A 13,247-nucleotide genomic window follows, 5' to 3' on the forward strand; every position below is an offset into this window, starting at 1 on the left:
GCCACATTAGGACCGGTCTTTGGTCCCCATGAGGACTAGGGGTCCTGATAAGGTTCGTGTTTATATCAGAAAAGGTCTCCAAGAGATAACAAAAAGCAAGTATACACACACACACACACACACACACACACACACACACACACACACACACACACACACACACACACACACACACACACACACACACACACACACCATTCAAATACAGACAAACAAGTTCCAATGTTTCCAAAAACAGAGAGAATACAGAATGCATTCTGTCACTTGACAAAGCCATTTTGATTTCACTGAAGGAAAAAGGGAGTGAAGTGCTGTACTGAGTCAGTTTGCTCAGTGTTTGAGGTTTAGCTCTTTTCTAAGGCGCAGGGGCTGCACTTCAGTCACATCTTCTCCATTTCTCCTGGTTCTATTTAAGCTGACACTTCAAGCGGTTCGTTTCACAGAACCATTTGAGAAGTTGCCCATTCAAACGGTTCAGGAGAGTTCGCATTCAAAACAATACTTCTGTCTATAACCATTTATCACACGTCAACTTCAATAATCCCATCAACGAACGGATGTGAGAGCTGAGGCTGGTAAGAAGAAGAGCTCAGACATCGAACATATGTCAGAGCAGCAGTGACACTAACGGCTGACAGTCTTGCTGTGGCAACAACTACATCAGCCCTCTGTCTTCTTACAGGACATTAAAACAGGGAAAAAACAAAAACATCACTTGAAAACTGATGAGATTGTTTCTCATGTGATCTCATAATTAATCAGCCCCATGCGGTCGGGTTAAGCCCAAAATTATATAAACCCCTGTCAATTTTGAGGAGTTTTTGACTTTTTCCCAATTTGTACTTGCTCACCATCCAACAAATGGGATAAGTAGACAATATCAAGTCAATAGCCACTCACCATTTAATTTTGAATTGCTACACAAATCAGCACCTTTTAGAGTGCGATAACAAAAACTAACTACGTCCAAAATTCCTCACAGCTTCTTGTAATCATATCAACTAAACTTGCATTTTACAGCAAACTTGTTTTTCTGATGCAGAAATGTGTTAAATCCCATCGTAAACATTTGTTGAGGCATTTGGCAGACGCCTCTGTCCAAAGCGACATACAACACAAGCAAGAATCTAGACTGGAGGGAAAAACCTTAGTGAGCATGACGAAGTGCCTCAAGTTTGATTGGCTGCAGATGCTGCCATCTAGCTGCAGGTGAAGTGACAGGTTTTTGTTTTTCCGTTTGTTTTCGTCTTTCGTAATGTAATTTTGTGGCAGGGAGTGCAGTGTGGGGGCTGCACGGTGGTGCAGTGGTTCGCACTGTGGCCTCACAGCAAGAAGGTTCCGGGTTCGAGTCCCGGCTCGGGCACGGGATCTTTCTGTGTGAGTTTGCATGTTCTCCCCATGTCTGTGTGGGTTCTCTCCGGTACTCCGGCTTCTTCCCACCGTCCAAAAACATGCAATTGGGGACGAGGCTGATTGATACTCTAAATTGACTGTAGGTGTGACTGTGAGTGTGAATGGTTGTCTGTCTCTATGTGTTGGCCCTGCGATGGACTGGCGACCTGTCCAGGGTGAACCCCGCCTCTCGCCCCTTGACGCTGGGATAGGCTCCAGCCCCCCTGCGACCCTTAATGTGTAGGAATAAGCGGAAGATGACGATGGATGGAGTGCAGTGTGGCACACGGGTAATCAAGACAAAGAAAGTATGGAGAAGGACACAGAGAAGTGAAGTTGTATAGGGGACTTCTAACTACCCCCACCCAAAAAGCCGCCCTGGAGTGTGATAAATGACAGTGAATGTCCTTTTGGCGCGGCACTTGGTGAACATAGCTGGCTTGGCTGGAATCAGTCAGTTCAAATCCCTGCCTGTCACTCTCCAGGCTTCTTCTCCTTCCTCCATTCCCTTCCTAAGCTACGCTTAGATAACAAAAACCTCCCCACATGACTCCCATACCTCCACCTGCTCCCTCCCCAACCACCCCATATGCATACACCCTCTTTTTCCCCTGGACTGAACTTTTGGACATTTAATATGGACTGAATTCAATCATCTCCTCCCTCACACACACAACCCCACACACACTTACATACCTGAACTGAACTGAATTGGACTCCATATTAACCATTCACTTGTTTTCTTTGTGAATGTGATTTCTGTTCGTTCTGATTTTGTCTTTTGTTATTTCGTATATTTTGTGATCACGACTGATTATTCAATTAATTGATTTATTATGAGTGATAATTTAATTAATTTATTCTGATTGATTATTTAATAAATGGATTTATTCTGATAGATCATTTAAAAAGTTGATATCTTCTGCATGTCGTCATTTATTGCAATTGATGAAATAACATTTCAGTATCTGAATCTTTATTTGAATCTTTATTTGAATTATACTATTTTGTAGGCAGGACGAGAGACTAGCTGGGTTTTGTATTGTTTATTTACTCATTTTAGATTTAAAAAGTAAAAAAAAAAAGAATGACAGGTCCTGTATTTGTGTCCTGTCTGGTGCTCTACTTTCCTTTTTCTTCGAAGAGTATCTTTTTAAGCCCTACACTACAATTTGACTGACAATCACCAGTAATTCGACATCAACAATATCTTTCAACATTCCACACATTCAATATTCAACATTGTCGGTGCTAAGTACTCACTAAGAGCTGGATCTTAAACCCTCTGACTCGTTCTATCCCTGAGGACAAAGAGGAGAAGGGTCAGATGTAAGTGCCCAGGTGTTTCCGGAACCATTGAGTCTTCAGATGAAATAAAGATTCAGCTTTTTGCGCGCAGAGACTGGAGAAGTGTTGGACTTATTATCAGTACAAAAACCCAAAATATGTGGCCAAAGTGGTGAAGAAATGGTTTCAGGACGATGATGTGAAATTACTGGAATGGCCCAGTCAAAGTCCTGATCTCAACCCCACTACAGACCTTATGGGTGGAGCTCAGGACAAGGGTTGCAGCAAGGAAGGCTTCCAACCTCATGGATCAAGCTTTTGCCCCGAGAGGTCAAAACTTCTGAAGGACTCCTGTACTAAACTTGTGAGCAATTACAGGAATAATTTGGAGACTTTTATTACAAATAGAGGCTTTGCAACTGTGGAAACAGGGTATGAATAATGCTGAACACAGTGGTTTCTTGTTTTTGGGGTTGTTAAAAGTTTTTTGTTTCAGTTTTAATTCCAAAATAAATTGGGTATGGCTGAGAGCTTTCCAACATGGCTGTTTCTGGGGCAAAGAGCTACTCCTGTATAATATAGAAAAAGCAAAAACTCCCCAAAAATGACAGGATTTGAGAGCCTCTCTCTCCCCCTGCTACCTACTCTGCTCATTTTCTATGTTGTGCCCCCCCCCCCCCACACACACACACACACACACACATCATCAAATGTATCTTTAAAATTTCCCAAGATGAAGTAACAGATGAACATGCCAATCAGTGCATAGGTGAAGATCTTCACCTTATCGATGAGGACCTCCTGGTCCGCTGCCACCATAAATGCTGATACAGACAATCGGACTCTCTCCTGTGAAAAAAGCCATCAGTAAAACCATCCATTTCAATGCCTCTGTCGGCACATTCTGTCGCCTCTCACTTACCACACACAACGACGCATGGTGTGGGTGAGAGGTGTTCTGTCTCAACCTCCACAGCAATGCATGTGCTGCTGACCACGTGGAACGTTCTTGCACGATCCTCATTGATGTATGCCAGTAGCATCAACCACCCCACACGGTCCACCTCCATCTTGGATCTCAGCTCTCTGTTTTGTAACTATGGTTGACTTCTCCAGTGGAAGAAATGGAAATGGAAGTATTCAAGTACCGGCAAATTTTGTGACCATGACTTCCTCAAATCCCTCGTTGAAGTGCACACGTGTCAGGAGCTCGAGGTGTGTCTTCATGCCAGTAAGTGAGAAGGAGAGGGGCCATTCTTCTGTTAGGGGTTGGGCGTCTTACCAGACATGGTCATTTTTCCTATTTATTTTTCATTCCTCTCATTTTCCTGGAACATTTTGTGCATGTCATCTTTCTTCCTCATTGTGCTTCCACATCCACAGGTTCAGACTCCAAATGTATAGAGCCATAGGAGAAGCCCTTGCTTCTTATTTTCTGGTACGGTGCTACTGTCGACGGGAATCATCCTCTTCTTATCCAGCGAGTCATTTCCCTTGTAATTATCAACCTGCAATTATTTCATTGGAGAATCATAGCGACATCCAATGACGTCACTCTCTGACTCAGAAAGACTTTTGATATTCTAGGACCATCTTCTATGCTGTTTCACTTAAAGGCTTCCATGCTGGTGTTTTGCAAGTGGCAAGAATTTCAGCTGTAATTCTGTCACATGAAAAATTTATATTTGTTCAGTTCATGAATTAGGACTACTGAACATTCTAAATTTACAGACATTCTTTTTGAATATACCTATTCAGAATTTTTTGTGTGTTTGTGTGAAATCATTAGTGGATACCCTGAATTCACAGGGGTTGGCCTTCAATGTAGCTAGTTTTGGGGTATTTGTAAAGTATATTGCTTGGTTTTCCGTCGTCATCTTCCGCTTATTCCTTACTAGTAAGGGTCGCGGGGGGGTGGAGCCTATCCCAGCATCTACGGGCGAGAGGCGGGGTTCACCCTGGACAGGTCAACAGTCCATCTCAGGGCCAACACATACAGACAGAGAACCATTAACACTCACAGTCACACCTACGGTCAATTTAGAGTATCAATCAGCCTCGTCCCCTCTTGATGTCTTTGGACTGTGGGAGGAAGCTGGAGTACCAGAGAGAACCCACACAGGAACAGGGAGAACATGGAGACTCCACACAGAAAGATCCTGTGATCGAGCGGGGACTCGAACCCGGGACCTTCTTGCTGTGAGTGCTAACCACTGCACCACCGTGCAGCCCCTGAAAAAAATTCTAATTCTAATTTTTTTGACCTGATATGTATGTTATTTAAAAGTAAATTTGGCATTTATCAACTGTATACTGTATTTTTATTCATTTCACCGTAAAATGATTTCTGTGTTTTTAAAGGCTATTGCATGTATTTCCGTGATATGGTTATTTCCTGTAATTTTAGATTATCCATCTGGAAACTTTGCTGCCAGTGTTTACTTCTTCTTTTTTTTTTTTTTTACAGTGTACATAGCTATGAAGGTTCATTTTGTGGCAAGAAATGTGAACACTCAATCCTATCTAAATGATCGTGAAGATAAGAGGCAAAGAAACAATTTAACTCTCTCTCGCTTTGTGTCTCTGTTTCCTTTTTCTTCTGCTGCTATGACTTCCTCTGTCATGCATCACAGGACATCTTACACTTTGAACTTTACACTCTTCTAAATCTGCTGTCACCTCCTCTTCCTCCTCTGCGTTCCCTGCTGCAGTGACAGGATAGGGGAGTTTTACAAGTGAAAGTTTTGCTGATTCATTCAGGATTTTCTTCATTAGGCATAAATCATCAGAACACTTCAATGCAAAAGGTTAAAAAATGTATCTTTATTTGAAAACAGTATTTTTTGGGATCGAAAAAACAATTTCACATGGAACTTTTTTCATTACTAATACATTATCTGTATAAAACGTCTGTGTAAATTAATAGTTGTAAATAAAATAAATAAATAGATTCGTAAATAAATAAATATAAATAATTTAAAAGGGTGGCACGGTGGTGCAGTGGTTAGCAGCGTCGCCTCACAGCAAGAAGGTTCCGGGTTCAGTGGAAAGGGCTGCATTGATTACTTTGGCGATGAGTTAAGTTTTTGAAGAAAAATGAGGTACCGCATGAAAGGTGACGAACCTTTATTGTTCGCCTCCATTCGGCATTTGTCGTTAACCTGAAGGAGAAACAAAGAGTTAAGCCTGCACATTTCAACCTGACACCTACAATTGATGCAGCAACCATACAGCAAGTCTGTTAATCACTTGTTCATCTTTTTGATGGCTCACCTGTGGATGATCAGGTTTCAGAATAAGGAGATTGTCCTTGAGCTCTTGGAGGATATTTTCCTCCCTCTTATGGACTGTTACATTGTTAAGAAACTGCAACAGCTCCCCGGTGAAGATGCTAACACAGTCGGACTGCAGCGGAAAAATGGCGAGTTGTAGCCACATCCAGCAAAATGAATTTAACAAAACAAGATCAATACGCAGATGCAATACTTACGGCATTCTTGCACATATCTCGGGATGGCCTCCGCATTGTGTCAGGCTGTAGGGACAGAAAACATGTTGTAATGATTACATATTGTCCATATCAAGTTTTAGAAAAATATTGCATTTAGTAAATGACTGGCAGTAAAGGCTGAGAATAGTTGCACTATTAACTAACACTAACACTAACTGCATGTCTGTCACATAGAAGTACGACTGAAAATTGACTGACAGGTTAATGGTTTGTGAACAAGCACGTGCATCAGGACACGATCTGCAAGGCTACAATGATTAAACTGGATGCTCGCCCCCCTGCTGAGTTTAAGATTTTTGTGCAGACAGTCCACACAAAAAGTCCCAACCTGTATTTCCTGAAGTGTACAACCACAGATTAGGTGTTATTGCCACTCTTATTGTAAAGTTCTACAAATATCCTTCTATCCAATATATTTTGAAGGAGTTGAGATTTTAAAACTGAACCCAACACTGAGAGCAAAGTGTGTGACATCCCAGCGCAGTTTCTTATCATGCGAGGCAGTGTTAAAAGCACTCGCGTCAAAATGAAAACAAGAGTTGACACAACAATCTTGATACTTACAGATGTGATGTTCAGACTTTTGCTTCCATAAAGTTCGATGAGTTTCTCTAGACTGTTTATAATCTCCATGTTCAAGTTGAAGTCAACATCAAGACAGTTGTTGTAGCAGAAATGATACAGAACAATAAGGGCAAGCACAAACTTCATTCTCATCATACTCCTGTGTTCTCTCTCTCTCTCTCTCTCTCTCACACACTCTCTCTGTTTCTTTCTTCCTCAACAGCTCTTGCTTGCCTTAAATCTAATCACTGGTGTGACCATCATCTGCTTGTTCTTTTATACAAGAAGATGAAAAGGAAGTCGGCCTTACTGATGTCATCTCAACCCCTCTTAATATGCAAGTTGCACAGTAAGCTTGTTCAGCAGCATTCTCACTTCTTAATCTGATGATAAATCAAAATGAACCTGCTAGTCATGAAAAACCCAGGAAAACATCAATAACTGTCAAATTAGAATGGCTCCTGGTAATGGGTATGAGATGAGAAATACCTGAATAAATGCAGGTGGCTGAATACTTAATAACTGTGCCTTTAGGATGCTTTTAATCACTTCTGAGGTATCCTATTGGATTATGACTTCCTGGACTTCCTCCCTCCCACCAAAGACATGTAGTTAGGTTAACTGGGGACTCTACATTGCCTTTAGGTGTGAATGTGAGTGATTGTCTCTACATGTGGCCCTCTGATGAACTGGTGACTCCATTATGTAACTCACCAGATGACAGCTGGGATAGGCTCCTTGTCCTCCTGCAACCCTAAAACAGGATAAGCACTTGACAATGGTTATTTGGATGGATGGATGGATGGATGGATGGATGGATGGATGGATGGATGGATGGATGGATGGATGGCTGGATGGATGGACATGGTCAGGGTAGTCTTTCACTTGCTAGCAGTTTATTCACCAGGGTTAGGGTTAGGGTTAAATATAAAATAGAAAGTCTTCCGGATGATATATTTTAAAGATGATGCAAAAAAAAAACTCAATATGAAACAAATTTATCTAGACACATAAAGGTATCTAGGCTTAGAAGCTAGTAATCTAACTGAGGTGCTGTCCTTGTGTGCCCTTTGATCACGCAGCCATGATTGTACTTGAAGTGTGCACTTGTGCTCCAGTAGAGGAAAGTGCAGCGTGCTTTCAGCAAGACTGTGTGACCCAAATTGTATCATGTTGATACCTTATGAGTTTGAAGACAATACATAGGTAAAACAACATTATCTTCCATATTACACGTAAGGCAATTCGAGGAAAATGCATCATGTTTTGTAGGTATTTGTAGGATTCTGCTCAAAGACTCCAGAGAAAAAGACAAGTTAGTAACACACGTGAGTACAGGAAGACAGAGAGGAGGAGAGAGAAGCCCAGTGCATCATGGGAGATCCCCCGGCAGTCTAAGGCGTGTTTCCACTGGCTCACTTCAGCTCGGGTTGAGTCGGGTTGGGTCAGGCCCCGTTTCCACTGGCTCTGACATGGTACTAACCATTACCATTTTGGTCCCTGCTCCGCTGGGGTTCCAAGCGAGCCGAGCAGGGACTAAAATGTGATGTGAACACATAGTGGAGCGCTGACTGAGTAACTTACCCGCTTACGTCGTCTACTTCATATCACTGTTGATATGTATTGTTGTATATGCAATACCCTATGTGCAATGACTACTCCATCCATGTGCAATATATCTAACAATCTCAGGTCAAATTCATTTTCTGTATTTATTCACTGTTTCTTTACTATGTGCAGCACTTTTGCAATATCCCTGACAGTTAAATTCCAGTGAATTTTGCAACATTTGCACCTACACATCTTATATTTCTTGTGTATATTTTAGCACCTTGTATATAACACGTTGTTCTTCTTTTTTCCTTGTGTTTTTTTTCTAAGTTTATATTTTTTGAGGATAGGGTTTTATTGTTACAGCTGACTCAGGATCACGCACAAGAATTCCAATGTACTTGTTTAATATTGTTTTTTAACCTGTACAAATGGCAATAAACTCTAATCTTGGCCTCGGCAGAATACTGGTCAATTCCTTGGTAAAGTCTTTTGTACTTTTCTTGGGTGTTCCTGTTGAAGCCTTGCCAGTCTGTCCTCCCTCACTTTTAGTTTAAGCAAAAACCGCTGACCGAGCAACAGGCATAACACTGCCTCCATGTTGTCCATTGTTGTTGTTGTCTCACACACAAATTACGGCGGCGAACTCTCAGCTGGTGAGTCCACCCATGCTGAAGTGGTACCCAATGGTAGTGGAAACGCACCTGTACCAAGCTGTACTGAGCCGATCCCACCCAGCCTGAGCCAAAGTGAGCCAGTGGAAACGCGCCCTAAGTATATTGCAGCATATCTAGGGGCCAGCCTAAGCAGTCCTAACTATAAGCCTGATCAAAAAGGAAGGTCTTGAGTCTATTCTTAAATGTAGAGAGGGTGTCTGTGCCCAGACCAAAACTGGGAGACGGTTCCACAGGAGGGGAGCCTGATAGCTGGAGGCTCTGGCTCCCATTCTACTTTTAGAAACTCTAGGAACCACCAGTAACCCTGCATCCTGGGAGCAAAGGGTTCTAGCTGGATAGTAGGGGACTAGGAGCTCTGTCATATATGAAGGAGCCTGACTGTTGAGGACTTTGTATATTAGAATGAGAATTTTAAATTCAATTCTGAATTTGACAGGCAGTCAATGCAAAGCAGCCAGTACAGGAGAGACATGGTCTCTTCTACTAGTTCTAGTTAATATGTGGGCAGCAGTGTTTTAGACCAGCTGGAGAGTCTTTAGGGACTTATTGATGCAACCTGATACGAAGGAATTCCAGTGAGTGGAAGTGACAAAAGCACGGACTAGTTTTTCTGCATTTTTTTTGAGACAGGATGTGTCTGATCTTAGCGATGTTATGTAAATGAAAGAAAGCAATCCTACAGATTTGCTTAATGTGGACGTTAAAGGACAGATCCTGATCAAAGAGAGCTCCTAGGTTCCTTTCTGTAGTGCTGGGGGGCAGGCTGATGCCATCCAGGGTACCTATCTCATTAGATAAGGTGTTCCTAAGGTGTTTTGGGCCGAGCACAATAACTTCAGTTTTTTCAGTTTAATAAAGGAAATCATGGGCCATCCATGTTTTTATCTCCTTTCGACAGGCCTCCAGTTTAGTCCGGTGATTTGTTTCATGTGGTTGCATTGACAAGTACAGCTGTGAATCGTCTGCATAACAATTAAAATTAATCGACTGGTTCCTTTTTTTTTAGGCTGCACGGTGGTGCGGTGGTCAGCACTGTCGCCTCACAGCAAGAAGGTTCCGGGTTTGAGTCCCGGCTCGATCACAGGATCTTTCTGTGTGGAGTCTCCATGTTCTCCCTGTTCCTGTGTGGGTTCTCTCTGGTACTCCAGCTTCCTCCCACAGTCCAAAGACATCCAGAGGGGACGAGGCTGATTGATACTCTAAATTGACCGTAGGTGTGACTGTGAGTGTGAATGGTTGTCTGTCTCTATGTGTTGGCCCTGCGATGGACTGGTGACCTGTCCAGGGTGAACCCCGCCTCTAGCCCGTTGATGCTGGGATAGACTCCAGCCCCCCCGTGACCCTTAATGTAGGAATAAGCGGAAGACAATGGATGGATGGTTCCTTATTATGTGACCTAGAGGAAGCAGATATAGAGTGAAGAGGACTGGTCCAAGCACAGACCCTTGTGGAACACCATAACTGACTGTAGTGCTTAAGAGTCTGGATTTTTCTTGTGTTTCTCTATTAATGCTGAGTAGCAGGCTGCTCTAGTTTTAGGAAAGACTTTCCTAAAAGTTTTAAGGCTATCCTATCAGACTGTATGTGCTCCTCCAGTTTGGAGAAGCGTCATATCCTCTCCAGTTTTTGAGATTTCTGTATAAGCTGTCAGGTGTCAGAATTGTACCAAGGTGCCTGTTTCCTTTGTTTCATAGTTTTCCTTTTTAAAGGTGCAATAGAGTCCAATGTTGTTCGTAAGGTGCCTGTAGCACGATTGATAAAACGATCAATTTAGGAGAGACGAAGGTTGACTACGGTGTCCTCTAATATGACAGAACATGACACTAAATTTCGTGCCAATGGAACTGGTTCCTTAAATGTAGCTACAGTGTGATCAGACGATCAGTATTGCCTTAGTGGAGTGTAGTCAATCAATTCAAATTCAAAAGTATGTAAGTGGGTAAGAAACAGATGAAGATAAAAGTATGTGTTTCTGTATATGGATCTTAAAAAAATCTGACGTAGAGTGCCATGAGGAGTGGAACCTTAGTTCCGATTGTTTTAAATATCAATACCCATTTTCGTACTTGAACACTGCGTGTACTTTCATGTTCCAAATACGTCATCGATGTGTGTATTTACCCATGCACACTAGCCCAGGTGTGAATAAATCATGGGAAAGTCCCTCAGACAGGGGATTCTCATTTACAGGGTCTTAGACCGGCACGGCCTCTGGTTGTCTAGAACTGGGCTGCAAATTCCCAAGTGGAAACAAGAAGACAGATACAATTTAAAGAGATTAAATGCAATGCATTGGGTTTTTTTAGAAGTGTTATATGACTCATATTGTATCTAATGTGTGAATGCAGTTGCAGCATAGCTCTCATCATGGAAGTTCAACTGCTCCTTGTCACAACACCATCAGAGGATGGAAAGTAAAATGAGTTTGTGGGTGACAACTGGAGAGGAACATCAACAGTTCCTCCACTCAGTGGAGGACTTTTTTTTTTTTTTTATAGAAGGACACGTAGTGGCTAACAGGAAAAAGAAATCCACATTTGCCCTCAGTTACAAAAACCAAACGCCCCAATTTATTCTGAGCTATAACACCTATGTCAGTTTTAGGTATGTATAGATTAGAAGTGCTGATAAGTGAGTTGTCACTCTGGTCACACGCGAGAGAATGCTGAGGAATGTCTCAGCTCAATATACCTGCATTGATGCGTTGTTTCATACCGGGTGACCACTACTTCATTCAACTGTTTTAACCACATGGTAAAAAAAAGTGGACATCATTCTTTTTTTTTTCTCATTTTAAAGCCTACTTTTTTTTTTAAACATCACCTTCTTGTCCTTGAGCAACTAGACACAAACCTTTTTTAGGTGGATTGGAAATTGAAGAACACATGTTTTGCTTCAACTAGTAACTTATATACTGTGTGTATATATATATATATATATATATATATATATATATATATATATATATATATATATATATATATGAAGTATATTTATCCATTCATCCATTGTCTTCCGCTTATTCCTGTTAAGGGTCGCGGGGGGTGGAGCCTATCCCAGCAGCCTTCAGGCGAGAGGCGGGGTTCACCCTGGACAGGTCTCCAGTCCATCACAGGGCCAACACATAGAGACAGACAACCATTCACACTCACAGTCACACCTACGGTCAATTTAGAGTATCAATCAGCCTCGTCCCCTCTTGATGTCTTTGGACTGTGGGAGGAAGCTGGAGTACCAGAGAGAACCCACACAGGAACAGGGAGAACATGGAGACTCACACAGAAAGATCCTGTGCTTGGGAACCTTCTTACTGTGAGGCGACAGTGCTAACCTCTGCTAACCATTGTGCAGCCCTCCATATATACATATATATATATATATATATGTGTGTGTGTGTGTGTGTAGCACCACCACCAACTAGCTCAATGCTTAAACCCAAAATTGCTAAGGAACATATAAATTCACGGCAGTGCTGTTGTATTGGATTACATTTCATAGATGAGCATTTTCTTTCCTCTCTTCAAAATTTCACACACACACACACACACACACACACACACACACACACACACACACACACACACACACACACAAAACTTGAATACTGATGAGATGATTTCTGGCATTCTTGCCAATCATCTTAAATGAGTTGTCAGTCAAACCATATCCTGCTTCTATTTTAGCAGAAAAAAATGTCCTGCTCATTTTGGAAATATTTCTGGTGAAACCACCTCCCAGTGGCTGCTGACGAAAGATATTTGATTTCATCTTCACTTGGTGGGTTTGGAAATGTGAGTAAACCCGAGACTGATGACAGGAAGGACAAGAAACTTTGGTCAACTTGTGAAAGATTGTGTGTTGATGGAAGTTGCATTTCTGATGACACCGACTTGGTGACACATACAGGGATGGCTCTGATCTACATTATTCATGTTATTCACAGGGTTGGGGGTGGGGTCCTTTCGATAGATCACTATCATGTCAATCAGGATGGCACCTGTGATCAAATCAGCAACAGTTCAGTTCAGTTTTACCACAGGTTCGAGTCAAGAACCGTCTGACGACTACGCTCACGCTGTTCGGGGAAATACCGATAGAATCATATGTATCTTCTTTCCAGGGCAACTGAATCACGAGTATTCAGATTTACAGTTACTGGCTACATTTTTAGGTCCAAAGAACTGGACTGCATTACATGTAGCGATGTCTCTGATATTTTGGCCACCCAGTGTGTACACGGATACAAAATACTGCAGCGCAGCACC

The 13,247-nt window shown here is 42.1% G+C and overlaps 1 protein-coding gene across 1 annotated transcript; it reads right to left on the reverse strand.

Moving 5' to 3' along the window:
• Positions 1-5,506: 5,506 nt before the first annotated feature.
• LOC147250834 (uncharacterized) lies at positions 5,507-6,989 on the reverse strand. Its single transcript, XM_086222652.1, has 4 exons — positions 6,755-6,989; positions 6,170-6,214; positions 5,953-6,084; positions 5,507-5,840 (listed from the first exon to the last, which is right to left on the reverse strand). The coding sequence occupies exons 1-4, from the start codon at positions 6,908-6,910 to the stop codon at positions 5,742-5,744; spliced, it is 432 nt and encodes a 143-aa protein (XP_086078778.1). The 5' UTR covers positions 6,911-6,989; the 3' UTR covers positions 5,507-5,741.
• Positions 6,990-13,247: the final 6,258 nt, after the last annotated feature.

This window comes from Aulostomus chinensis, chromosome 13 (genome assembly GCF_037954235.1).
Source record: "Aulostomus chinensis isolate RoL2024-O1b breed Wild chromosome 13, RoL_Achi_v1.0, whole genome shotgun sequence".
In the NCBI taxonomy this organism is placed as follows: Eukaryota; Metazoa; Chordata; class Actinopteri; order Syngnathiformes; family Aulostomidae; genus Aulostomus; species Aulostomus chinensis.

Coding starts and splice junctions, on each gene's coding strand:
- LOC147250834 (XM_086222652.1), bottom strand. CDS start 6,910: ATGATGAGAATGAAGTTTGTGCTTGCCCTTATTGTTCTGTATCATTTC. Junction 6,215..6,754: donor AAAGTCTGAACATCACATCT/GTAAGTATCAAG, acceptor CTGTCCCTACAG/CCTGACACAATGCGGAGGCC. Junction 5,841..5,952: donor TGAAACCTGATCATCCACAG/GTGAGCCATCAA, acceptor TTTCTCCTTCAG/GTTAACGACAAATGCCGAAT.